Raw genomic sequence first — 27,877 nt, forward strand, 5'->3', positions numbered from 1 at the left:
CTAGGCGCAAACCTAATGCTGGAACAAAGAGACAATCTACTGCAGGGGCGAAGCAAGAGGCAAGACAGCAGAGCTCTTTGTGTGATCTCGTGCACCAGGGAGACGGCCGACCGCTTCCTACCGCTTGAACCCCGTCACTCCCTGTCAGCTCCCCCGTAGCGCTGCCTTTTATTGAGGTTACATGAATATGCATAGTCCTATTAACATATGATGTTTAAACAGGCATAGATGTGAACAAAGTGTCTGTGCGTACATGTAGGTATGTGTGTGTGTGAATGTGGGTCAAAATATGACCCTGTGAACGCCTCCTCAGAAAGTTCAGGTGCACCTAAACAAAAGGCTCTCATACTCAAACAGATACAGATGTGTTTGCCAGACCATATATCAGAAGGAGAAGACACAAGCTCTCTCTGGACCCTAGGAGGTGTGTGGTCTATGCCAGAACACTCTGGAAAAGCAGTGAACGTCCTCCTATCTCATCTTATCTCATCTTTTTTATTCCTCGGGCATCCAGAGACGGCACTGGACTCAGTAGTCATTTCACAAAATCCTTTATCCATCTTCAGTTACGCATGCATCTTCTAGAAGGGGAGACGTGCAAGGCCGGTGTCCCTCTGCAGATCTTCACTTCTTTGTCTGTTACAGCTAGCTTTATAGAAGCGACCCCATCATAAAACCCCCAGGGTGTGTTGCAAACGCTGTGTTTGTGTATGCATGTGCGAGCACGTGAGTGCCTCTGCGTGTTGGTGTGTGTGTCTCTGTATCTGTGACTTCCTGCCGCTCATAAAAGTGATCTCCTCACCCAAGCTACACCAAATTCCTTTAGACAACATACGAAACACAGTTAACATATTAAAGACTGAGACCCCCACTCTGCATCCACTGGGCCGTTGGCCTCTTGTGTTACATGTACAGATAAGCATGTGGAGAGTCTCCTGCAAACCTGCTTCTAAGATAACACAATTATGAGCGTTTATTAGATTCAGGTACAAGCATCAGCATCAGCATCAGCATCAGCATCCCCCAACTGTAGCTTCATGTCTCCTTTTATGACAGGCAGACCCACAGTGTCCATAAATTCCTCTCCCTCTACACAAGTACACACAATCTTAGGCCTATAACTAAACTTAACTAAAACACAGACAAATCCTTCCCTGTTCCTCTGATCTATTGCTGGACCCTCTCATCCAAGCAAATTTAACACATTATATTCTAATAATTGTTGTCTTGTACTCACAGTACACAGAGTGTTAAAGACCTACTAAGGATGAGACATTCTATCAATATGCAAATGATTATATACCTCTAAGCATAAATGATTATATGTTTCTAAGTATAAATGACAATTCTGAAATCTCCCTCGGACACACCTGGGACGCATCCCTGCACACTTCCAGTTAGTGGTAAAGTCCTGGTCACATGACCTGTGGAAAGTCCTGGGGTTAAAGCCTTCAATCCAACTCACATTCCTAAGTGACACAAGCTGTTATGGAGTAACTCTCTCACCAAGTCTTGAAAAATAAAACTGAAAAATACAATAAAAAAGATAAAATAATGAAATAAAATATCAGTCTAGATCTTTACAACCAACAACATGAAATCAATCTTAATTAGACAGCGTGTGTGTGTGATTGGCTGCTCACAGGGGTCAGAGGTCAGCGTGTGCTGTCTGTTTGATCTGCTTAACTTTATTAACAGTAAAGTAAACACACGGCGACACTGCAGAGCTGCAGCTCTCTGTCATTACAGGGTTTGGAAGAAGAAACCGATCACATGACTGTGGAAACAGGTTGATTGAGAAAAGAATGAGGAAGTAAAATCCAGCAAACAGCTGACAGTGTGAGTGTGGGTTCATCTCTATGTGCGTGTGTGTTTGTTAACACTGGAAAGTCCCACACACACAAACACCCACAGGGCTCCGCCCCCTCCAGCCTGACAGCTCACCTGGTTGGCTCCTGCTGTCAGACAGGTGTAAAGACTCTAAGAATACTCTGCACACACACACACACATGATGAAATCTATGAACACATTGAGACATTGACTCAAAGACTCTGGATCAAACACAGAGCTTCCAGCAGCTGCAGCTTTACTTCCAGCTGACAGAACCAGGTCCAGGTCCAGGTCCACCATCAGGATCAGCTACTGGGAACCAGCATCAGTCCTGGGGCACAGACAGAGGAAACATTGTTAGAACAAGTCTGACTGCTTTGAACCAGGAGCTGCACAAACCTGTACTGCTTTACCCAGCAGGAGCAGGTGCTGGGTTTATCTGCTGTGTTTGTAGCATCACATTCAAATCATATATGGTGAGGGGGGGCTGAGGGGCCCCGACTCTCATCTTGTGTCATTAATTTGTAGATAAATAGGTGTGACCTGCTTTCCTGTATTTTTTAGGCTTTCAAACAACAGTTTTTTTTTTCCACAGTAGGAATGATCTTTAACTTTTTGGCAGAATCAGAAACATTTTCTATTAAAAGCAAAGAAGAAACTGAAGAATATCATCGTAGACAGGAGTTCTCCTCACAGACGACTCGTACTGAGCTTAGCTAATGATGATACATCGCTCCGTCTCCGCTCATACTAGTGTAGCTCATCCAGCAGTCCTGTTTATAAAAATGTCAGTGCACTTTTATAAGCTGTGAATGTGCCCACTGCTAATATGTAGAAGCAGTTGTATTAAAAACATAAACTGTTGCAATTAAAAGCCCAGAATGACTCATCCACATCACAATCCTGACACTGAGCCTGATGTAAACTGGTGTTTCCTGTCGTTCATACAGGAACTCAGCGTGCAGGCACATGTGTGGTTACACACAGAGATCCAGCCCTCAATGTTTCAGGCAGTTTCATCTTCTGGTTTAAAATAATCATCATTAAATACGATAGAATCTAAGTTCTATAAATAAAGCCACCCTGCAGCCTGAGTGTGTCTTTGCACTCAGAGCTGTGGACTCACCTGGGCTCCAGCTCATCTGGTAAAGTCTTCTGAAGCAAATCAGCTGCTGCTATCGCTTTAGCAGAAGCGACCTTTTTGGGGTAGAAGTCGTAGACTTTGTAGAGCAGCATGGCAGGATGATGACCACCAGGGGGCGTCATGGCATGCGGCATCACTGGAACATAATAATGACAATTTAAACCATCACAGTTTCCTGCATCCCTCCCTCGCTGTGTGGCTCCCTCACACAGCTTTTCAATGTTTCACTCATAATCTGGAATTATAATTATTCTTATTTAAGCTTTATTTACACAGGTAGTCCCACTGATGTGATGTCTCGTTTATAAAGAGACCTGCTTCAGACAAACATATTAAAATTACTACAATAAAAGAAAACAGTCGTATAACTAAAATGTTTCCACTGATGAGTCATTAATACGTCTTTTAAAGTCTGTAAGCAAAGTTAACTAAGAGACCTGCGAGTCGTGCTTTATGCTCCATGCAGTTCTGTATGAGCTGAAGCATCCTGCATAAGGCCCGTGAGGACCAGTCGACCAGAGAGTATATAGTAAAGTGTTGTGCTGGATCTTAGTGCTATGTGATAAACAGACTCCAACAGATGGAGAGAATGAGCAGAGACAATAATTATATTACTGAAATCCAGGAGAGCTGGATGGTGTGGTAGCAACAAGAAGAAGCCCAACTACACTACAAGACCTGAACACAGACCTTTACATTAACGCCCACACCACCGCCTTTTCTCGGACAGCAGAGTGATAAACGTTAAATCCACCAGCTGCCACATCTTTATCTTAATCACTATAAAATTAGATAACTGACTTTCAGATACGACAGTTATGTCAGCACTACTTGAACAGGCCCAGACTCTAAATATATCCATCTTAGGCAGCGAGCTATGAGCGCTTATATGAAGGATGTGGAAACCAGGCAGTTGGTATATCACACACAGCCAGGGGCCTAGCGTTAACACCAGAGGAAAAGAACAAAACATGATTATTAAGCACTTGTAAATGTTCTGGTAAACAAATAACGACAGTAACAAGTATAGCTGACAGCTATACTTGATCCAGAGACGCCTGGCACCTTCAACCCACACTGTTGGCTGTACCCAAAGCTGCTGCTAGCTGCTGTCAGCTGTTGCTCCCCGTCTGGTGCTAAATGACGTAATGACTTCTCTAATATTTTCCCATGTGGCAAAGCTAACCAGCAGGCTCTGCTTTACTGTAACACAAAGATGAAACCATCACAGTGTGCAGCTGTTCATTCAGGAGCTGATTAATCAGTGAGGACCTGAGCTGTCATGTGATGAGCTGATGATGTCACAGAAACACTGAGTCACCTGACTTAGGCAGAACATTTGTGAAGCAGAGCTCAGAGTCGGGTTTGAAGAACATCTCCTTCTGAGGTCTCCACAAGCTCAGAGCTGCAGCATCTTTGCTCCAGTCCCCTGGCTGCTTCTCACTGAACTTGTGAGCTAAAGGTGTATTTCCATCTGTAACAGTGAGAGCAAGGGTCAAAGGTCAAAGAGTGACGACTCAGGCTGAACTGATACACGCCACAGTTCTAATGTTTCATGCTGCTCACACTTTGGCTTTGGTAAAGTAACACTGGCAGGCTCCACAGCTACTCCTCACCTTCCTGGTATATGCACCTATGGTACACATTTGAAGATCCTAAGTGATTAGGGAAACGCTTGATTCAAACTGGGCCGAGGTTTTTACTATAAACTCGTATTTCGCCTCCCCACCCTGCTAGCCTGTGAGCTGTGTTGTGAGCTTTCAAAACATTGTAAACTTGGAAATTCTTTGCTGACGTGTTTGTGGTGCGACACATCGGAGAGAACAGATTTATCTGTGGTTATATTGAGTTATTAATCAGTGTCTGCTGGCAGAATAAGACATAAATGTAAGTATCTTTAATATTTAACTGACCTTTAGCCTGATTCTTGTGGAAATTTCTCACATATCAGATTTAAAAACAAAGGTCCTCTTACAGGGCCCTGTGGCGCCCCACTATTACTACAATCTCAAAGGACATCAGAGAGAGAGGAGAGATTCTGAACTCTGACCCTTAAAAATTCTAATTTTCATGCTCTGGTTCTGATTTAAATCATCCTGCTGATGAACATGTAAAGTATACGTGTCCTTTAAAGTGCTGTGAAGAAAACATGTATGTCACATGTACATGAAACTGTATAGAAGGCCTAGAATCCAAACTGGTTTCAAACTCATATGTTGTGGTATGAACAGTTTGGTGTGAGTGCTGCTCTGACCTCTGCTGCACATCCTCGTGTAGATGACTCCAGCCAGGAAAAAGAGCAGACCCAGGATCAGCCCAAAGGCTCCAACGATCATCAGTTTCTTGGATTCAGACATGGACGGGACTGAGGACACACAGGTGAGAGTCACACAGGTGGACAGACACACAGGCAGCTGTACAGGTGTGTAGATACAGACAGGTATTTACCCCAGTCAGTAACCAGAGGTTTCTCCAGGCTGGAGTGCTGCACCATACAGGAGATCTTCTCTCCAGACCTACAACACAAACCAACATCACTGACTCTCACTTTCCTCCAGATGTTTCATTTGTAATGAATCATATAAAAATCAGTTCAGAGGATGGTGTCTACCTCAATTTATTAAAACATTAGCATCAACCGTTCAGCATCACTTTCTTCCTCGGATGAAGAGGTAGATTCCTGCTGCCACGCCGAGGACACCGACAGTCAGACCCACTCCACAAAACATTGCAGGTCCCAGAATGGATTCAACGCCGTCCACCTCTGTATAGACAGAGAGAGACGTGAACCTTCACATCTGTAAACAGTCAGTCTTTGTGCTGGGACTTTCTGCTTGTTTTTTAATTTCAGATCATATTACTAGAGATCATTGAACACACTTCCTTTGCAGACATGGAGCCTTAGAATATAACTCACCTTGTGATTACTGTTGTTGGTACATTTTACAATAAACTGAACCTGATATACTCACCATAGAATTTGGTAAATGGTTCGGTCAGGGCCACATGTTCCACATTGCAGACGTACACATCTCCTCCCTTTGGAACAAAGTCCAGTTTGGACGTCTGGCTGAAGGAACCATCCTTGTTGGATAAGGGAACATGCTGGTTCCTTCAACCACTTTCTTTGTGTTCTTGCGCCAGGTGACGTTAACGGGAGCAGGATAGAAACCAGTCACATGACAGATCAGAGTGTTCTGGACTCCAATCTCCACATTTACTGTAGTGTAGATGGTCACACTGCCAGGAGCATCTGTGCACAAACACATACAGTTTACTCACAACACCACGCGACTCAATAACATGAGAAAACAAAAAACTGAAAGAAACAGAAGCTTCTTCTGCTGAACTCCAGTTTCTAGAGAAAATGTGCAAGAACAGAGTTTTTGTAGTTTTCATGTCATGTGATAAAGAGGAAATACATACTGTAGGTTCCCTATTTCATTTCATAGGAAGCATAATATTTCCATAGCATAAGATAAGATAAACTAAGATAAGATGGGACAAGAGAAGAAGATTTTTAGTTATGCAGAGAGAAATTCTTTTGACAGAGCTGCTAGTAAGTAGATCATCTTTGTGCTTTATCAAAGACACGAGTCTGATCAACATCTTAGCAGAATGATGTCGTCTATTTCTGCTCATCATCATCGCTGTGTTGGATTATGATTCTGAGAAGGATTTGGGCGTCCATCATTTACCAGGTGGACTGCAGATTCTGAAGCCTTTTAAGGTTCTCCCTGTGAATCGTAGCTTCCTTATTATTTTCAATAACAGAGCACTGAGGTGGAACATACCTACACTACAGGAAGTGCCTATCTCACCACCAACCTCTCTCCTCCAAAGCTAAGAACATCCGCATTAGTTCAGAGTGGGTTAATTAAGTAATTAGAATCAATTAGATTATTATTTTTTTTAATGTGCAGTTAAAGTCTAAACTGTGAACATTCCCTTTCTAACTGTTTGTGAAACAATAAAGGTGTGAATCTGAGTATAAATCTATTTAAGTCCAAATAGATCTAACTGGTTGCTCTAGCAAGTCATATCTTCCCCTGAAGCCTGAGATCTGGGCTTCTAAAACCATCCCGAGTAAACAAGTCCCACGATCTAGACGGGGCTGTCATAACATAAGTGATTGATAGGAACTGACTTGCAAGGCAAGTTTGTTCATGTCTTTCTCAAAACAACACATTAATAGTTTGCAGGAACTAATTACTGAAGTTAACTCAGAAAGATGAATTTAGAAAATATTTTCTGTTTCTTCACAATACTTGGGGATTTCTCAACAATCATTTCACACACATTGCTGTTTTTTTAAGACAACACTAAATCTCCCAGCATTTGCCAACTCACCAAATTTGGATTATCTTTGTGTTTTTGTTCTAGTTTATATCTGTAAATCTGGTGAATATTGACACTTTGTGAGCTTGGATTAACCTCAGGATAACACCATCATTCTGTTGTTTGCATCATATGTTATTTAAAACTAGAGTGAGCCAACTACATACTGTACACCTGAGTGTCAGGTTAATGACAGCAAAGCTGGTCTAACCTGTCAGCCTGTGACAACTGGATCTCCGCGATTTATCTGCCATCTTGTTGTTGTTGTTTTATCACTTTAACAATGTGAAATATTTACAGTATTTACTCCCAAGCTGGAAATGTACTTCTGTTCTTTACATGTGGACTGTGTGGTTGATGAGTTATGTTTACCGAGTTCTTTGGGGAAGTCCTTCATAGCCGTACGAGCCATCTTCAGGTTTTGTCTGCAGATCTGTTGATTAGCCACAGCTTCTTCATACATCCCAAACGGACAGCGTGGATGATCTGCAAAGGCTGGCAGAGAATCAACACCTGTCTGTTTGTTGAAGTCTGCGTACCAGACCACCTCATTATCCAGTATCAGCACATCCTCTCCATCAGTGTCTGAACAGCCACTGACGGAGTTCATCTCGTAGAGACCTGAGGAGAACAGAGAGCTTATTCAGTGTCTGTTATTCAGTGCTGACTGTCAGCAAATGTGAGTCACACAGGAACCATCAGCCTGATGATCCTCAAATATAGAGTCCATTAAAATCTCTTTTTTTAACTATTAGTCAAACAACACGTATGTTGTTAAAAATGTGTGTTTTACATTTGTGTTTTTCTGATTTTTGCGTGTCAGACTGGGGAACAGTGTTTGTGTTGTGGAAAAGCTCATATTTAGACAAACAGTGTCCCAGTAATCAGCTGGTGAAGTTTAACGATCACGTGATAAATGTGTGCGCGTGCTCCTCTCTTCTGTTTCGGACTTCTGACAGAGTTTATTTGCTCACTAGTATTTTTAATAAGTTCATTAAACCAGAGTTAATGAGTGATTTAGAGACTCACCATCAGCAGAGACACAGAGGACCGAGGAGAGGATGAGGAGCAGCACCCACACCTTCATCTTTATCATCAGCAGCAGGAGCTCTGTGACTCTCTCTGAATGTCTGCGAGCTCGTACACAAACATCAGCCAATCACAGAACAGGGACCACATGATGTCATCGGTATCCAGGCAGACAGAGGCACCAGGCCCACAAACACAGACGCATAGAAAACAGAAATTAATAATGACATTACAATAAAACTCATTTTGATCAGAGTCCGATGAAGATCACATGGATGGAAAAGAAAGATAAAAAACAAAAAAACACAAACGGAGCAGGTGGTCAGGTGACTCAGATGGTCAGGTGATCTGCGAATGCAGGTGCACTGTGGACACCTGGTGGACAGATGAAGAACTGCAGAGGTGATCTGCTCAAACCTTTAGTCCAGGAGGAGTTGGGGTTCCTCCTGTGAAGGGTGGAGCAGCTGTGATGGCCTCATCCTTCTGCTGTGAGCTTAGATGGACCATAATCAGTCTGAGAGGCTGAATCAGCTCCAGTCCTGCTCTGTCTCTAAATTACAATCTACTGAACCAATCTAGTTTGTTAAAAGAAATACATTAAAAAAAAATACACGCGATACAGACAAAACGTCACCTGACAGTAAAAAGCACCACTCGGTAGGCTGGTTCACGAGTCTTTATGGCACAGTACTCTTTTGGTTTCTAGTGTCCAGAAACCCGAGTCAGGGGACGCAAAGATAAACCATCTGTACATTTTTCTTAGTTCATATTTCATTCGAACACTATATTTTCAACTTAGAGACGTACATTTAAATTAATAAACACAGAGTACTATTTATAAACTGACATCAGTAAATAAAGCACATTTCCTCTAATCCACTTCTCTGGTCACTGTCTCAGTTTCACTATCAGTCCGTATCACTTCTTCTTTGCTTCAGCATTAATGGTCATATCTGATAACCTGCAGTACAAACATGAGCTCTAACTGTGAATTTGAAGAAAGATGAAAGTAAAACTCAGGCTCATTCAGGTTTTATCTTTTTTTGAGTTTTGGAATTGAAAACCGCGATCTTCACTGGTGGAGAGGCAAAATGATCTAGTAGTTAGTAGAGGTGCCAACCGTCCCTTAAAAAAACAGAATCGTCCTGAGGAACTTTTACGGGTTTCGTATTGAAGTGAAAAGGAACAGTTTGTCCCGTACTTCAGCTAGAATAGACAAAAAAGACACAAAGCTGGAGCTATTCTGTGTCTTTACGCTGCCAGCTGCCTCTTCTCTCATTCTCCCCCCTCCCTCTCCTGTTGCTACTTCAATCATGAAAGTGATCAATGATCAGCTGATCGGCTTTTCTGTCACAAGTCCCGTCTCTCTTGTTTGTTTATCTCCCACTTTGCACCAGAAACAGGTTTATGTTTTAGGTGACATGAATGAGTTGAAGGGAAGTCATGAACTGTTTCTGAGAGACAAATAACACCAGGATCTTTTTCTATGTAGTTAACAGCTGGTATCTCCAAAGGGGCAGGTCTAGCAAAATTTTGCCAGGGGGCCAGGTAGGGCATTAACAGGGAGAGGGGGGCACAAAGACATACTTTTCTTTCTTATTCTCATTTAAAATGTCTAGTTTTTAATAAATAATTATCTGAATCTTACAACTAAAGTTTTTATCTGATATAAAATGTATAGAAATCATACTTATACCAACAAGACTGAACATCACTGTGACAACAGCGTTTGTTTTCATTCAAAGGCTTTATGGCTTTTCCTATAACACCTGGTGGACCGGTCTCTAGTCAAATGCCCTGGCTGATTTTTTTTGTCCCAGCCCATCCCTGTCTAAAGGTGTGAGAGAAGAGTCAGTCAGACATACACACTGGATCACACAGAGTCTACGTCCACACAGTATTTTTTAAAACAGAGATTTTCAGTTTTATTTAAAAAAAAAAAAATCCCGTCCACACGTGCAGTTTTGAAAATAAATATATCCGTCCACATCTAAACACCAAAAATGTGAACGCTGCCAAGGACATGCCCAATCCTAGTGGTGTAGAAATTTGGGCCAATCAGAAGTGCAGAAGCCTGGGAATGGAAAAAGTAAACAGGGTTTTATGCAAACCTTAAATACTTCTGTATGTATGTTCTGTATGTATGTTAGTATTCAAGTGCCTTTATCATCTCAAATGTTAATAACCAAATTTGTGCATACACAATTTTTTTTTTTAAATTACATTTATTCCCAACCAGTGACCACATTAGGATTTAGGTTGTGAGAGTGTCTGTTTTGAATGAAGAAGTTCACTCTGCGCACAACTTTGATATTGTGTGAATAAATCTCAGTTTTCCTCATCCACACATAAACACAAAAGCATAGCTTTCAAAAATTTCCACCCTGGCATGAGTTTTTAAAAATCTCAGTTTTCAGTGATTGAAAATGCCATTTACATGTGGATCTAGAAAAAGCTGTATTTTCAAAAATACCTGTGTACGTGGCCACAAATCTGCATGTAATTTGAATCAAACATTGCTGAGAGGGACGGATGTGCATGATGACTTACCTGCCAGCTCCTCTCCTTAATTTAACATGAAGTTTTTTCTTTAGTAGTGAGTGGAACAGATTCATGAGTCCTGGTCAAGAGAAGACAGAACAGACAATCAGGAAGAAACAAGCAAAAAGATCAACATATGTAACATTGCTATTTCCAGTTTGACACCAAGAACCAACCAATGAATCACATGATTACACTTAGATATATAATATAAATAAAACAAACTTGATCAGTAAAGAATTCATTAAAGATTGAAAAAAGGATGAACGACACTTTCAGTATTCAGGTTCTGATGTCAGTTGAGGTTTTAGCAAAATTGGATTTAAACCTGCAGGATGTGCGCTGAGTTAAAGATTCATTTTAAATGGTCCAGCTCTAGTCTTTACATTTCACACCAACTTTACAACAGGCAACAAAAATAAAGACAGAGGAAGACAACTTTACACAGAGGAAGAAGGTCCATCAGTCATGGGTTTTCTCTTATTTCTGAAGCCTTGAAACCGCTCTGTAAAGCTTGCACCATGTTTTCCTGCAGAGGAAACAGACAACATTGATTCAGAGTCTCATTTAACTTGTCTTCAATCTCTGGTGCGAGTTATCAAGAATATTTGAAACATCGGAATCAGGACTGCAACCATTACTCAGTGATATCAAAGAAAACTATGGGAAACTTCCTCATTTCAAGACAAAGCAGAACCATAAAATTACACTAATACTTAACATTTAAATATTGTTTTATTTTAGTGTCAGTTTCAGAATGAGTGTATTAAGTGAATCTATTTGGCATCTGACACTCAGCAAAAATGGACACTTGATGTTTTCACAGCAGTTCCTCAACTAAAAGAGCAGTGGGTGGAGGAAGCTACATTTACTGACCTCTGACAGTAAGCATCACAATTTTCTGTCTCAGGATGTCTTCACCCTGGGAGACTGTGCACATGTAGAAACCACTGTGGGTGTTTTGGGGGTCTTTCAGGGTCAGACTGAGGTCTCCAGTCCTCAGTGGCTCTTCATTCATCTCTGTGCGACCTCTGTAATCCTGTCCCTGTTCTTCTAGCTGGTTTTGGCCGTGCTGATAGGTGTGGACTGTGACTTTTGAATCACCACGTCTCCACTCGACTGTGACATCATCGGGTAGATCAAGAGTGGTTTTAAAGGGCAGCAGCACAGACTTCTTCCCCTCTGTTACTTCGACCATTTCCACCTGGTAGTCTGATAAAATACAACATGAGCTGTAAATACAGACACAAGTTATACATTTACTGACCTCAGATAAGTTTACTGACCTCTGATAGTGAGTATCACTACTTTCTGTTTCAGGATGGCGCCATCGTTTTTGTAGACGGTGCAGGTGTAGACTCCACTGTCAGTAAGTCGAGGGTAATTCAGGGTCAGACTGAGGTCTCCGGTTCTCAGTAGTTCTTCCTTCATCTCAGTGCGGTCTTTGTAGCCCTGGTGTTGCTCTTCATGCTTGTTTTGGCTGTTCTCATAAACAAGGACCTTCACATCTTCAAGGTCTGAACGTCTCCACTCCACTCTGATGTCCTCAAGCAGGTGAGCTGTGGTTTTGAAGGGAAGCAGAACACGCTTCACCCCCGGTGTCACCTCCACTGTCTGAAGCTCGTAGACTGAAGAAAGTAGAAAAAAGTTGTACAGACAGGCAGAAGTTATGTGCTGCAGTTAATTCATATCAGTTTGATTTATGTAGTGTCAGATCCCGACAAAAGTATATCAGAGTGCTTTACAATGAAAATAACTCTAAAATACCAAAGAGAGAACCACACTGATCAGGTAATCTCATATGAGCAACACATGTGAAGCAAAAATCAAGGATCAAGGAGGTGTGGCAATCTTTTGGGTGGTGAGGGGGTAGAGGAAGAAGATCAGAGAGACCACACATAACAAACAGGACAAATAACAAACTGCAGCAGAGAGAAGACAAAGTTCAGGACATGAACTAGTGGCGTAGGAACATACAGTGGGGCAAAAAAGTATTTAGTCAGCCACCGATTGTGCAAGTTCCCCCACTTAAAATGATGACAGAGGTCAGTAATTTGCACCAGAGGTACACTTCAACTGTGAGAGACAGAATGTGAAAAAAAAATCCATGAATTCACATGGTAGGATTTGTAAAGAATTTATTCGTAAATCAGGGTGGAAAATAAGTATTTGGTCAATAACAAAAATACAACTCAATACTTTGTAACATAACCTTTGTTGGCAATAACAGAGGTCAAACGTTTACTATAGGTCTTTACCAGGTTTGCACACACAGTAGCTGGTATTTTGGCCCATTCCTCCATGCAGATCTTCTCAAGAGCAGTGATGTTTTGGGGCTGTCGCCGAGCAACACGGACTTTCAACTCCCGCCACAGATTTTCTATGGGGTTGAGGTCTGGAGACTGGCTAGGCCACTCCAGGACTTTCAAATGCTTCTTACGGAGCCACTCCTTTCTTGCCCGGGCGGTGTGTTTTGGATCATTGTCATGTTGGAAGACCCAGCCTCGTTTCATCTTCAAAGTTCTCACTGATGGAAGGAGGTTTTGGCTCAAAATCTCACGATACTTGGCCCCATTCATTCTGTCCTTAACACGGATCAGTCGTCCTGTCCCCTCGGCAGAAAAACAGCCCCATAGCATGATGTTTCCACCCCCATGCTTCACAGTAGGTATGGTGTTCTTGGGATGCAACTCAGTATTCTTCTTCCTCCAAACACGACGAGTTGAGTTTATACCAAAAAGTTCTACTTTGGTTTCATCTGACCACATGACATTCTCCCAATCCTCTGCTGTATCATCCATGTGCTCTCTGGCAAACTTCAGACGGGCCTGGACATGCACTGGCTTCAGCAGCGGAACACGTCTGGCACTGCGGGATTTGATTCCCTGCCGTTGTAGTGTGTTACTGATGGTGACCTTTGTTACTTTGGTCCCAGCTCTCTGCAGGTCATTCACCAGGTCCCCCCGTGTGGTTCTGGGATCTTTGCTCACCGTTCTCATGATCATTTTGACCCCACGGGATGAGATCTTGCGTGGAGCCCCAGATGGAGGGAGATTATCAGTGGTCTTGTATGTCTTCCATTTTCTGATGATTGCTCCCACAGTTGATTTTTTCACACCAAGCTGCTTGCCTATTGTAGATTCACTCTTCCCAGTCTGGTGCAGGTCTACAATTCTTTTCCTGGTGTCCTTCGAAAGCTCTTTGGTCTTGGCCATGGCGGAGTTTGGAGTCTGACTGGTTGAGGCTGTGGACAGGTGTCTTTTATACAGATGATGAGGTCAAACAGGTGCCATTCATACAGGTAACGAGTGGGGGACAGAAAAGCTTCTTACAGAAGACGTTACAGGTCTGTGAGAGCCAGGGATTTTCCTTGTTTGAGGTGACCAAATACTTATTTTCCACCCTGATTTACGAATAAATTCTTTACAAATCCTACCATGTGAATTCATGGATTTTTTTTTCACATTCTGTCTCTCACAGTTGAAGTGTACCTCTGGTGCAAATTACTGACCTCTGTCATCATTTTAAGTGGGGGAACTTGCACAATCGGTGGCTGACTAAATACTTTTTTGCCCCACTATATAAGGAGTGAAATATGGGCATGAAAAAAATTGTTTAGTGCATCATCGGAAACCCCCAGAGCCTGTAGGAGCGTGTATGAGGGATATAAGCAGTTCCACCTACAATATTTATTTAATGTGAATGTTCACATAGGCACATTTGTTGTCCTTTTATGTGTATACATATACAAGGAAAAGTACTCCATCTTTTGCTTTACTTTCAATGTACTTGCCAGAATAACCAAACAGACAATACAGATGTTGGGTCTGCGCTTCCATAACTTTCTCTGGCAGTTCACATCTTACCTTGGTACCATTTCAAGCTATTCACTGGAATTGAACGACTTGTATTCCAATAAATAACTGGAAAAAGTGGGGTGTTCTAAAACTTTTGGCCAGTAGTGCAGATTTCCTTTTTTCATGTTTTTCATACAGTCAATGGAGTGTTGACAACAGGAAATGACAACATACCACAGCCTCTGTGATGTGCTTACTGACCTCTGACACTGAGCACCACCACTTTCTGTTTCAGGACTTTTCCATGCGTGGAGACGATGCAGGTGTAGACTCCGCTGTCAGTGATGCCGAGTTCTTTCAGGGTCAGACTGAGGTCTCCGATTCTCAGTGCCTCTTTGTTCATCTCTGTGCGACCTCTGTAAATCTCGTCCTGTTCACCTGAAAGGTGCTGGCTGCTCTGAAACATGTGAACTTTCCTGTGTTTGGAGTCTGAGCGTCTCCACTCCACTGTGGCATCCTGTGGAAGGTCATCTTTGGTTTTAAAGGGCAGCAGGACAGACTTGTTCCATTCTGTCACCTCCACCGTCTCCATCTGGCTCTCTGAGAGGAGAACACAGTAGAACATGAGACAGACAGACAGACATCAGTGAGGTTGAGCCTCCATCATGTCCTCTGCTGTGTAACCAGCAGCTCCTGTTTTCAGTGTTTCTCTGACTTTGAGCTCGACTGCTTGTGTGTTGATGTGTGAGGCTGCACAAAGCGCTGCTTTGCTCTGCTATCTGCTGCTTTCTTTAGTCTTCTGGATTTATTCTGTCACACCTGCAGATACTTACAGCGTCTACCCTTCAGCATGATGCTGGGGAATTTGTGTTTTTAACAAAGCAGTGAGTCAGCAGGAATCACAGCCTCTGCTACACAGCATGGATCAAACTTTTGTTTGGACTCTGCTTCTGTGTGTGTCACATGTGGTGTGATGGTCCCTTATTTTTGTGTTGTTATATTGGCAGTGGTAAATTTATTGACAAAAATTCTTGTTATGAATATGTTGCCATGGAGATCTGACATAGTACAGCCAGATGTTAAGTTCTGTAGAAGAAAGAAGCAGTGTGGAAATTAATGAGTTAATGAGCTGATAGATTGATGAATGATGGAATTAAATGGCAGATGTTATCCCATGTTTTTTTTTTTTCATTCAGAGGTCTGTGCAGGCCTTAATCGGATTCACACAGCTCCCTCAGTTCACAAGTTTAATCAAAATGTCTGCATTTATTCATTCAAATGAAAATGTGTCAGCAGCAGTTTGATTTTGTTCAAATTTATGGAGGATCCACATAACAATCAAAGCTGTTCCACTCACCTCTGACAGTTAGAGACACCACTTTCTGAAGTAGGAGGCTTCCATCCTTGCTGCTGACGGTGCAGGTGTAGACTCCGGTGTCAGTAATGCGGGGCTCCTTTAGTTTCAGACTGAGGTCTTTATCTCTCAGTGGCTCTTCATTCATCTCTGTGCGGCCTTGGTACACCTCGTCCTGTTTGTCCGGCTGATTTTTTCCACTGTCATACACGTGAACCTGCATGTGTTTGGGTTCAGTGAGTCTCCACTCCACTGTGGCGTCCTGGGGAAGATCCTCTGTGGTCTTAAAGAGCAGCAGGACAGACTTTTTCTCTCCCTCTGAAATCTCCACCATCAATACCTGGCTGTCTGTGAGGACAACAGAGCAGATCATGACATGTGCACTCAAACCAACACATCAGTCTACCATGACCTCAAAGAGAAGGTGTTCGATTGTTTCAGTGCTGAAGTCATGGAGGACAGAAAAATAAGAACAACTGTATCCACTGGAGGTCTTTAGGGCCACAAATCTCAAGTGTTGCAAATTAGCATCAAGCCACAACTGCACAAAGCTCAGATCAACGTACAGCTACTAACAATCATTTAGCCATGTTCACATTAGCTAGCTTCTCCTGACAGATGACACACATCTGTGTGTCGGGTATGTCGGGGTTCCCCTTCCTCTGTAGGGAAATGAGTGCCCACAAAGGAAGAATAAGAGGAAAATCATTCACTCATTACTTCCTGTCCAGTTCTGGTTTACAACAACAAACCAAACAGCAGCACACACAGACACAAGGTCATCATACCTGCTGGGCTTTTCATCCTTTTATATCTATAACACATGACGATCCCACTGCTGACAGCCAGGAGAGCCAAGATAGCCAGGATGCCAGAGAGGACCCAGGGCCAGGTCGGAGGACGCTCTGTGGTGAACAGAAGAAACCTGAACATGAAACATGTTGAATTCACAGCAGATTTCCTCACTCGTTCACTACTCTGTGTCCTGATCAATGAGCTCATTCACAAAGTAAAATTGTTTTAGATGCAATTTTTATTTAATGTAACAAAAGTGGACCGTACAATGTACAGCTCAACTAGCAAGATGTCAACAACCTATAAGTGAAAAGATGATAGGTTCTTACTAAGCAGACATTTTATTAGTTACGTCATGCACTGAGCTGCTGCCATGTGATTGGTTGATTAGATATTTGCATTAAAGAAAAGCTGAACAGGTGTGCCTAATAAAGTGGCAGTGAGTGTATATGTGTTGAAGTTGAATAGTGTCCCCTGCTGGAGACACTTGGACATCTCTCAGTTTAGATTTCACACCATTACAGAGTCAATGTCACAGAGCCTCACTGGACACTTTATTAGGTACACTTTGCTGGTATCCTTTTGCCTAGCTTGTTAATGGCTCAGATGTGACATCATCACTCACACGCTGCACATTTATCATGTGACTCTTCTGTTCCAGCACATACCAAGGACGCTCTGTTGGACTGAGATGTGTTACTGTGGAGGCCGTCAGAGTGCAGTAAACTCATTGTCATGTCTGAGATGATCTCAGCTTTGTTACCCTGCAGGAAGCATACACTGAGGTCATTATGGGATGGACACGGTCAGCAACAGTACTCATGGCTGTGGGGTTTAAACTGCTCAGTTGGTATTTAAGTGGCCAAAAGTGTCTCAGGAAAATCTCCCCTACACCATCACACCACCAGATGTCTAAGCCTTTAAGTTAGCATGGATCCATGCTTTCATGATGTTTTCACCAAACTCTGACTCTGAACCTCTGAATGTTGCAGCAGTGGCTGTAACTCAGGCGGTAGAGCAGGTCATCTACTGATCAGAAGGTTGGTGGTTCAATTCCTGGCTTCCCCTAGTCTGCATGCCAAATATCCTTGGGCAAGATATTAACCCCAAATTGCTCTCCGATGCATCCATCGGAGTGTGAATGTTACTTAGAACGCACTTAGAACAATGTGCTTGTGCGAATGGGTTTGAGTGGGTGAATGCACAAGTTGTGTAAAGCGCTTTGAGTGCTCAGAAGAGTAGAAAAGCGCTTTATAAGAACGAGTCCATTTACCAAGGTGTGGCCTTAGCCTGCAGCTGTGTTTCCGTGTTTCAGACCTTCTCTGTAAACTCACAGATGATTGGAGGGAAAATCCCTGCAAATCACCAGTTTGTGAAGTATTCAAACCAGCACTCAGTGCCACATTTAGAGTCACTAAAATCATTGTTCCTTCTCCATCATTGTCCTTCCGTACAATATAAAGCACCTTGGGGAGACTGTTCTTGTGATTTGGTGCTATATAAATAAAACTGAATTTAACTGAATTGAATTGAATCCATTCTGTTGGTTACTTTGAACTTCCGCAGGTTGTTTTCAGCATGTCTACATGCCTAGTAAGTTGGTGTCAGGTAACTGGCTGATTAGATATTTAAATCAATGAACATCTTACAGGTGTACCTAATGAAGTGTCCCATGAGTGTACTTAATGGCCATGGAACCTTTATAATTCCACTAACCTGTACTAAGTGTTTTGGAATGTGTGTTATCAGTAGGGCTGCCACGTTTAGTCGACTAGTCACGATTACGTCGACTATCAAAAGTCGTCGTCGACGACTGTTTTAATAGTCGACGCGTTGTTTGAAGCTTTGTAAGATCCCAAAAGACGCAGGAATCAGTAGTAGGATTTAAGAGACTGCATGTACAAGGATGTCAGCTGCCGTTAAACCCCGAAGAAGAAGAAGCTGTGTCCCAGAATTCATAGCACAGCCCAGCTCAGTTTCCAACAATGGCGGCAGCTAGTTAGTTTTAATATTACTCTTATTATTCTTTCTGGGTCACAAAATAAACGTTTAACATATTTTCAGGCGAGAATGTAGCTGTGTAAACCTCAAATATCTGCTCAGTTTATCAAGACACCACATATTTTCAAAAGCGCTCCGACGTTTTCGGAGACATCTGTTAGCCACTAGCGCGATAGCTAGCCGGGGGCTAGGCTAACTAGAGCCGTGAGAACACCGGACTCCCGGCTAATCGTTACATGTGGAAACCATTTGAATACAAGCGCGCCGATCCACACAGGTGTGCACACGGGTGTTCACTGTTCGTAGACTTAAATCACACCTTTCTTGGCTGCTACTTCAAAGCACATTGTGCGCTGTCTGTCCTGCGTGCTGCACAACAACATTCAATATTTAGTATTTACTGCTGTTTACACTTAGCTAATTAATGTGATGGTGTTGTGTTTAGTATGTTGCTTTGTTTTGTTTTTTGCTTGTTTTCTTTTCTTTTTCTCTCAACAGGTGATCCCGGAGATATTTTTTCCCCCCCCTTTCTCACTGTCCCTCTCCCCTTCTGTTTTTCTTTTCCTTCCTCTTTCTTTCTCCCTTTCCTATCCCTCACTCATGTCTGTCCCGTCTGTAACAACTGAAAATAAAATAAAATAAATAATAAAAACAAAGGTCGATCAAATGGACCAATACGGCAATGCCATGATGATCCATTTGGCAAAATAAATCCATTGAGTATCTTTGTTGGTCTTCAGACAACAATTCTGACGGCTAAAGAACCAAATGGGACAGGCAAAAAAAAAAAAAAAAAAAAAAAAAAGATAACTTAAAATGTTATTGTTTGTTTTTTAGTATTTTATTTGTTCCTGAGTAAATCGGTTTGGCTGAGATTAAAGTTATAGTTTTTACACAGCTGAATAAACATCAAGCAGACAGCTGATTATCAGAAGTGTGAGATGCTGAGAATTTACTCCGGTGTCCTGTTATATTTTAGATAGCAAGGAGTTTATTAAACTTCACCGAAACAATCTGCAAATTTCATTAAAATTTAATAAACTATCATCTTGTCTTTATTTTTAGTTAGCACATACCTTAAACACTTAAAGCTGTAAGCTAATGATAGTTATATAAGAGCAGATGCTGCTGGTGCAATAAGCTGTACGTTTTACGTCCAATGGATGATGATCTGATTAGTCGACTAATCGCAAAAACAATGGGTGACTAGTCGACTATCAAAATAATCGTTTGTGGAAGCCCTAGTTATCAGCCAGTGGTGATGTGTGAGCTCAGAGTTACAACATCTCAGACTCCAGTCATACATTACTGTACACACATCATAACGACAGTACAGATGATTTCACACACCGACCTTTGACCTTCAGTTGCACTTGGGCCTTGCTCTGATCTTGTCCATATTTGCGGACGATGCAGGTGTAGGTCCCACCATCAGAGACTGTAGGGTTCCTCAGGGTGAGGCTGAGGTCTCCAGTCTGCAGGGCGTCGGCTTTCATCGATGTTCGGTTGGTGTAACGATGGTTCTGATCATTCAGAATATCATCTCCGCTCTGCACACGCATGTGGACTGTTGGGATCTTGAACTCATCACGGTCCCAGACCACTGCTGTGGAGCTACTGGAAACATTGACAGGTACCTGACAGGGCAGCAGGACAGACTCCTCCCCTTCATACACCTGATAGACCTCCACCCCTGAGGCATGCTGGGAAACTGATAAGAGAAACAGAGTGTCGTCATTCAGTCTGTCCACAGGGTGAGTCACATGTCGGGATGAGTTCTAACAACAGGTTTTAAATTAGTACCAGTAATGACCACAGTGTGTAACACTAGAAACCTTTGAAAAAATATTGAAGCCCATCAGGAGCCTCCATCAGCGCTCAAAGGTATAAATAGGAGCCAAAGAAACATCTGCTCCATGCAGACAAGTTCTTCTTGGAAGGCCTTCATGTTCGAGCAAAGGATGCTAAACCGCAGACTTCATCTATTCCAGCAACACAGCTTCATAAGAGAAGAGTCAGGCTGCTGAACCGCCCCGCCTGCAGTCCGGACCTTTCACCAGCTGACAACATCTGGAGCATCATGAGCTCAACAACAGGACGAAGCAGAGCCAGGACAGCTGAGCAGCTAGAACCCTCCATCAGACCAGAACCGCTGCTCACAGACTGATGTTAAAGAGGACACATGGACCTGTCCTACTTTAGAGAAATTTTACATTTTCAAACTCAAGCGCTTCTCTGGATTCCAGATGTTCTGTTTTCAGGTTTCTGTACTTGAGCATTTCTCAGGGCGCTCATATTTTTACCCTCTATGCTTTCAATACTCCACTTTTTACATTTGAAACAAGCTCATTATCTCACGTCACTGCACACCTTCCCTGATTAACCTCAGACTCGATGTAAAGTCCCCACACATGACACGAGTCATGTTTATTTCCTTAAAAGCAGCTCATTCAGCATATGCGCTTCTCTGTCTGCTGTTAGACAAATCCTCACACACACATTTTCTGCTAATTGGCAAAAAAATTATTGCCAGTATTCAAATTGCTGTAAATGACTTGTTGGTCTAATCTAATCTAATCTGTCATAAATGATATAGAGTCATTTTAAGCCTGAACATTCCTGCCACAGGGTAAAAATCCTTTTCAGTCCAGCTAAAAACACACACGGAAACCTCTTCCTGGCACACCAGCATCATCCCCTTCTTTGACAGTAAAATCAGTGAAATGCAAACGTTTGATCACTGCAGATTGTGTGGGAGCATTCCTGGTCAGAGCTCAGGGATTATGGTGTATTAATGACGTAAAGCTGAGAAGAAGCAGAAGCAACACAAATGTCAACCATCTGTGTTGCTTCTGTTTGAAAGACATTAATAAAAGTTCCTACAGGTCAGCCGAGATCAGCCGACCGCTTGCTTTACTGTGAAAAGGTTGTGAAACATATTAATCATGCTCTTAAAAGTAAAAAACAAAAAAACTGGGTTAACATATAAGAGTTAAAATAAACTCTGCATTCAGTCGGAGACAAAACTTCATTTGTAAAATACAAAACTACTTGTAAAACCTGGAGAGTAACAGACTAAGCTGTGACTGGGTGTGGCTCACCCAGCATTCTGTTATCACTTATTTGAAGCAGGGACCGGTAACTACTGAAAACATCCCCCTGTGGCTGACGGCAGCCCAACTATAGACGGGTTCAAAGTTCTTACTGTGCACGAGCAGCAGGAAGGACACGAGGCTCTTCATCCTGCTGTGACAGAGACTATAACCAACTCTGCTCCACCCGACACCCAAAAACTCACACGGCTCTAACTTTCCAGCTGTAACAAGAAAGTTTTACTTTCGGTTTCAACCTTCAAAGTAAAAGCTCATAGAGACGTATTCAGAGACTTCCTTATTCCATCAGAGGGAAAAGTGCTGCAGTCAGTGACAGCAGGAGCTCAGTAAAAGCTCTATTTTTATTCTCTCTATCATTCTTTTTTTTAAATCGCTCTGTGTCGTAGTTTGTAGTGTAAAGTGTTTGTAGTTTGTAAAGCTCTGCTCTGTAATCGTAGTTTATTGCGATGAACTTTGTGATGCTTGTCTCCAAAGGTGCTGTAGAAATAAACTTCATCTAAGGGTACTAATGAATAAACCTGGACCTGAAAATGTGAAGTAAAAGTGTAATTTTCTAATTAATTCACAAAAAGAAAAAAAAACTGCTGTTAAGTCTGATTCAGACTTGTGCTCAACATCTACTAGTAACTTCTGTTGTAACAGGAAGCTGTCGTGTTCCTGCGTCATTTGAGCCAGTGTTTTGAATTTTCTTGTTTCATTTTGTATTATTACTTATGTTTTAGGTCCACTTTGTCATAACCTAGATTAGTCTGTTTAGATTTGTTTATTAGATTTCCCTGTGTTGTTGCCCTCTGTCTCCCTCTTTGTGTCTGTGTTTATATAGCTGTGTGGGTTCTGGTGCCTTGTTTCCCTGCTTGTGTTTTATTCCATCATGTTTCCCCAGCCCACAATGTCTGCTCTCTCTCTGCATCCTGTTACGGGATGATATGACCTGGCCAGTTCACCAGTCTAAATCAGTGGAAATCACTGCAAACATTTTAATGTTGAAAATGATTAATTCATGCATTCATTCATTTACAGAGTGGCTTTGATCATTCTGAGTGAAACACCTCAAAACTGTTGTTCTGTGCTGCCCAACCTTTTTCGTATATGTCCGACAATATTTTCACGGACCGGTGTTGTGGATAAATACAACAACATAAAACCAGTACCAGTAACAAAAAAAAGAGAGGACTTATTCATAACACGCGGACCCAGGGAAACCGAGTTAATGCTAAAAACATTTAAAAATGTAACGATAAAGGCCCTGAAAATCATAAATTTCACACCTGAGCCTCAACTCTCGTGGCCTGGTACCAACGTCTCACGGACCACTGGTCTATGGCCTGGGGGTTGGGGGCCGGTGCTGTAAAACACACGTGACACACAGATCAGCTGAGTGTTCCTGTGCACTCAGGAACCCTGATCCTCTCCTGTTCAATTCGATTTTATTTATACAGCACCAAATCACAACAACAGTCACCTCAAGGTAAGGTAGAACCTACAATAATACATACAGAGAATCTTATGACCCGCTATCAGCAAGTGCTTTGGTGACAGTGGGAAGGAAAAACTCCCATTTAACAGGAAGAGCTCTTAAGCAGAGCCAGACTCAGGTCCACCCGGTTGGGGGTGATGGAGATGTCATATGTTGTTGTCCAGGCGAGATCCTGATTGGCGGTGGGAGCTGTGCATCTCTGATCTTCCTCTCCTCATCCTTTGAGATGTCCAACTTTTGGGTCGCCCTCCCTTCCTGCTTCCTTTTTTGGATTTGCACTGACTTAAGATTTGGGAGCACATTTCGACTTGCCCTTACACTTGTAAGCTCAGGTGGTTAAAGTTCACAACTAAAATAAAACAAATTGAACTGATCCAGCAGAACTAACATTTTGTGTTTAATGTTAGTGAGCACAGAAGCTGTCTCTAGCTCCCCCTACAAGCTCAAACAGAACATTTAATGTCAGGTTGAGGTGATTATTTTGCTGATGGTGTTTGATTTCAGGAGTTGTTGTCAAGGTTACCTGTCAACCCATCAGATTTCTTCTTTTTTTTAAAGACCACCTGACTATAACTGACCTGAGCACACCCTGGGGACAGAAATATGAGGGAATAATATCAGGTAGTTGTGAAGGTGAACACTGAATTACCACCATCACCATCAGTTTTTGCTCATGTTTACCTGAAGGGTAAGACCTTACATCCAAGTGGGCATTCAATGTATCAGCAGTATGTTTGTCTGGACACACACACACACACAAACACACACTGTGAGAAATTGTGTGTTGACTGAAACTATAAAGGATGGTGTGTGTGTGGGTTGTTTTGATGACACACACCTGTCCTGTGTGAAGGAGACATCAGCATAGGTGACATCTGAAAGAGGAGATGAGTCACTCCTTCCTGATAAATGAAGCAGGAAACAAAAACACATTCTAGTGAATAAAGTCCTTATTATCTAAGTGACCTTATAGTACCATATCACCCTATTAGAGCACTTCAAATCCTTCCTTAGTTACACTGCAGTTATACAGGAGATCTGGGCTCCAGGTTCTGCTCAAGGTTTCATCCTGTTAATTATGATGATGATGCTAATGATGAAAATGATTATTATGATTTTTTTTTTTTTATTGGGAGGCCAGTCAGTAACACATGCCTGTAAAATATGTTGGTTGGATGAGGTTATGTTTAATTTAATGCTTTCATGCTGAGCTGACCAAGCATCAAACACAAAGAGTAGCAGCATAAACACCATATCCTGTCACAGCCACAGGGACATATAAGGTATGTAGACCACAGGATATGAAGTTTACACATGGGCTGCTTCCTGTTGACAGAGATGAGAGCTCATAAACTTTCACATTATAAAGTATGTCAGAAGCAGAAGAAACCACACAGGTCTTACTTGTTTAAACTCTAATGCAAAATATATTGTAGAGCCCAGAGTGGACATTAACACTCAGCTAAAGATTAATTAAATAATCACTTAATTCTTAAAGTACAAGAGCAAGTAAACTAAACAGTACTCTGGTCCTGCACTGGTTTAAACTCTAACAACTTAATAGAGTGAACCCTTTTATAGGCCTGGGCATTGATCATGACGGTAGAGGAGAAACAGCTGTCACATCATTTTCATTATTTTATTATTATTATTATTATTATTATTATTATTATTATTATTATTATTATTATTTGTATTGTAGACTCTCTTATATAATCCACACTGATCTGACTGCAAACTGTTAAATCTAAAAGACTTTATACCTTTTAATTTCCTATAGAGAAGCAGAGCTCCAAGCAGAACTAGAACCAGAAGAATCACAGAAACCAGACCGGCTATCATGGCAACGATGGAGGAGGAGGAGGAAAGAGGAGGAGATGCTGTCCCAGTACACGGACATGCAGAAGTATCGGGAGAGTTAACAGGAGAGGTGCAGGCTGTGGTGAGGATGAAGATGATTCAGTCAGTTCATTATCAGGTCAGCCGGTGAGTGCTTGTCATTAAAACAAAAGTGATGTCAGTGTTCTGACCTCTGACCCGCAGAAAGCTCTGATGAGATTCTCCAAATGTGTCAGTAGAACATGAGTAGAGACCTTCATCAGACTGCTGGACATTTGTGATGATGAGCTCCGATTTCGATTCAGACCCAACATGACTTCCATTAACGAAGAAATAAGCTCTGATTGTGCCACCATTCCTCTGTCTGCAACGCAAGGTCATGTTACTTCCTGCCCTCACAGGAAGTGCAGGAATCTCCAGGATCACATGTTTATCTAACCAACAGAAACACAAACAGAGCATGACACAATGTCTTTGGAAAAACAGGAATTTTACATCCAACCTCTGGAAACATCTGCAAAGACACAGCTGGAACATCTGGCTGTCTCTACCTGAAACACTGATGGACACTTCATCGCTCTGCTGTCCAGATGAGTTCTCACAGAAGTAACTTCCATCAGAGGAGACGGAGCGATCCAGAACACAGGAGGAACCATGAAGCCTCCCAAAGCCTGCAGCTGCTCCACAGTCCTCAGTGGGTCCTCCTCTGCTCCTCTTCACTGTCCATCCATCAGCTGTCTGTCCATCATCAACACAGCTCAGAGACACTGAAGAAGATCCTCTGAAGACCTGCTGAAGGTTTGGACTGACAGACAGAGACACTGGAGGACACACAGAGTAAATGTATTTGTGTTCTTGTTGGAGTCTCACTGATCGTTTTCACTTCATCAACTCACCTGCAGAAACAGTCGGTGCAGACAGCAGCAGCACACACACACCTGCAACAGGAGGTCAGAGGTCAGTAAAGGTCAGAGGTCATTAGTTACTAGGGACAAGTTACCCCTGGAACGGTCATCAGAGGGAGTTTAGTATTTGCATGAGCCATTCTTCTTCCAAGCTCAGAAGGATGTCATCTTATTTGTAGTTTGTATTTTTTATATTGAGCTAGAAAGAGAATAATTTAGCTTCAAACGACAGCAGTTTGTCTCCTCATTAAAAAACCTCATGCTGATGAATTTTGAACAGTGTCTGTGCTGATCTTGAGAGGACGTTTGGAGCTCCGCATTTTACCTGACTTTTACACACCAATCACCTCGAGACTCGACGACTGTATTCTGTGACCGTATATGGTCGTATACTTCCGGGATGAGCTGCTGTGGTTACTAAATGTTTCTGCTGTGAAATAATTTCTGTGGAAAATGTAGAATCTGTCTGTGGAGGTTGTCACAAAATTGGAGAAGGCATAGAGAGGGGATGAGCTAACACATGAAACTGGAAATGACCGCCGTGCATTCAGTTTATTTCAACAAAGTAACTTCTGATTACCACCTATATAAACAGTAACTACCCATATTTTGTATTTTAAATACGTAACATGTATTCTTTTACTTCCCAACACTGGGCAGATGATGTCATGGATCAATGAGTAGATGAACGTTGGACTCACCGAGGAGCAGAGAGGCAGACGGGGTCTTCATGGTGTCTGAATAGTGACTGAATGCTTTAAGTCTGAGCAGCGTAGACGTCTTCACCACTTCCCTGTTAACACTTTCACTGTCTGAGCAAACACTCCACTGATGAGGAGCACACCCACACAGTGGGTAAGTTTCAACAATAACTTGTGTATTTACTCAGTTTGTATTTGTCTAATATTTGTTTCATGATTGGAAATAATAAAAGTGACAAATATGTACAAAACCAAGACATGAGGGGACAGATGAGCTTCATGGTATAAACTGAAGCATGATGCATGTACAAAGGACCAGGAGATGTTAGTGCTGCACACAGACGCTTTATTTATTGATCCATGCACAGATTAGGAGAACGATGGCCCTGCGAGGGAGTCTAATGTGTTCATAGTCTGAGTGTGTTATTGTAATTCATTAACTGTAAAGTGACCAGGGGACGGGCTGGAGGAATAAAGCTCGTGTTCAGTAGTTCAACTTCACATGGACAGAAACTGCTCTGGTGCTGAGAGCTTCTGACCCTGATGGAGCCTCCTGCCTGAGGGGAGCAGCTCAGGACGTTTCTCTTTGAGGGAGGGAGGTCAGCATGTCCTACCTGTACCAGGGTCCTTGAAGCCCACGTGGAGGGAGAGCAGACTGCAGGTGGTGAGGGTGGAGCTGAGGATGGAGTAGTTGTAACATTGACCACAGGAAGTTCATTATATGCTGTGCTTTTGTGATGAGGGTGCTGATGATGATGTCACTCTGATCCTGGAGACAGACAACAGACAACTGTTCAGAAAGACTTCAGAGTCTGATGGACTCTGTGTAGAGGCTGAAACATACTCGTCCCTCTGGTTCTTCTACTTCTCTGTACAGCTGCTGGGATGGGACAAGACCTGGCTGTCTAGCTGCATCTAAGCGGCAAAGGTCACTGTGTGAGGATGCCAAAGTTCACATTTTGGACAGAGAAGACAGATAGTTTGAAAGAGGAGTGGGAAAAAGCCACAGCAA

At 42.4% G+C, this 27,877-nt stretch overlaps 4 protein-coding genes and 1 pseudogene across 6 annotated transcripts in view; all 5 read right to left on the minus strand.

The window, feature by feature from the left end:
• Positions 1 to 3,074, minus strand: part of tfr2 (transferrin receptor 2) — a 23,157-nt gene extending 20,083 nt beyond the window's left edge. Inside the window, exons 1-2 of the mRNA XM_085154308.1 lie at positions 2,958 to 3,074; positions 1,945 to 2,162 (exon numbers count right to left, since the gene is read on the minus strand). Coding sequence (XP_085010434.1) covers positions 1,945 to 2,131 — 187 coding nt within the window. The 5' untranslated portion in view covers positions 2,132 to 2,162; positions 2,958 to 3,074. The remainder of the gene's footprint in view (positions 1 to 1,944; positions 2,163 to 2,957) is intronic.
• LOC146521002 (uncharacterized) lies at positions 2,172 to 5,694 on the minus strand. The gene is made up of 5 exons (XM_085154575.1): positions 5,587 to 5,694; positions 5,424 to 5,491; positions 5,230 to 5,340; positions 4,297 to 4,449; positions 2,172 to 3,111 (listed from the first exon to the last, which is right to left on the minus strand). The coding sequence occupies exons 2-5, from the start codon at positions 5,467 to 5,469 to the stop codon at positions 2,954 to 2,956; spliced, it is 468 nt and encodes a 155-aa protein (XP_085010701.1). The 5' UTR covers positions 5,470 to 5,491; positions 5,587 to 5,694; the 3' UTR covers positions 2,172 to 2,953.
• LOC146521003 (H-2 class II histocompatibility antigen, A-K alpha chain-like) lies at positions 5,624 to 8,523 on the minus strand (annotated as a pseudogene). Its single transcript, XR_014873157.1, has 4 exons — positions 8,343 to 8,523; positions 7,686 to 7,934; positions 5,948 to 6,228; positions 5,624 to 5,739 (listed from the first exon to the last, which is right to left on the minus strand). The product of XR_014873157.1 is annotated as an H-2 class II histocompatibility antigen, A-K alpha chain-like (transcript).
• Positions 8,524 to 8,924: 401 nt separating this feature from the next.
• LOC146521004 (uncharacterized) lies at positions 8,925 to 25,014 on the minus strand. Of its 2 annotated transcripts, XM_085154372.1 has the most exons (11): positions 24,259 to 25,014; positions 22,036 to 24,158; positions 20,185 to 20,541; positions 16,823 to 16,939; positions 16,038 to 16,382; positions 14,942 to 15,280; positions 12,170 to 12,511; positions 11,760 to 12,095; positions 11,328 to 11,412; positions 10,893 to 10,962; positions 8,925 to 10,416 (listed from the first exon to the last, which is right to left on the minus strand). In XM_085154372.1, the coding sequence occupies exons 2-10, from the start codon at positions 22,070 to 22,072 to the stop codon at positions 10,914 to 10,916; spliced, it is 2,007 nt and encodes a 668-aa protein (XP_085010498.1). In that variant the 5' UTR covers positions 22,073 to 24,158; positions 24,259 to 25,014; the 3' UTR covers positions 8,925 to 10,416; positions 10,893 to 10,913. The 2 variants fall into 2 exon arrangements, with proteins under 2 accessions (XP_085010498.1, XP_085010496.1); XM_085154370.1 differs by having other exon boundaries at positions 22,036 to 25,014.
• Positions 23,206 to 26,896, minus strand: LOC146521005 (uncharacterized). Its single transcript, XM_085148604.1, has 6 exons — positions 26,866 to 26,896; positions 26,156 to 26,197; positions 25,811 to 26,080; positions 25,451 to 25,693; positions 25,115 to 25,357; positions 23,206 to 23,288 (listed from the first exon to the last, which is right to left on the minus strand). Exons 1-6 carry the CDS (start codon positions 26,894 to 26,896, stop codon positions 23,206 to 23,208), a joined length of 912 nt encoding a protein of 303 aa, XP_085004730.1.
• Positions 26,897 to 27,877: the final 981 nt, after the last annotated feature.

Source organism: Neolamprologus multifasciatus, chromosome 3 (assembly GCF_963576455.1).
Source record: "Neolamprologus multifasciatus chromosome 3, fNeoMul1.2, whole genome shotgun sequence".
Lineage (NCBI taxonomy): Eukaryota > Metazoa > Chordata > Actinopteri > Cichliformes > Cichlidae > Neolamprologus > Neolamprologus multifasciatus.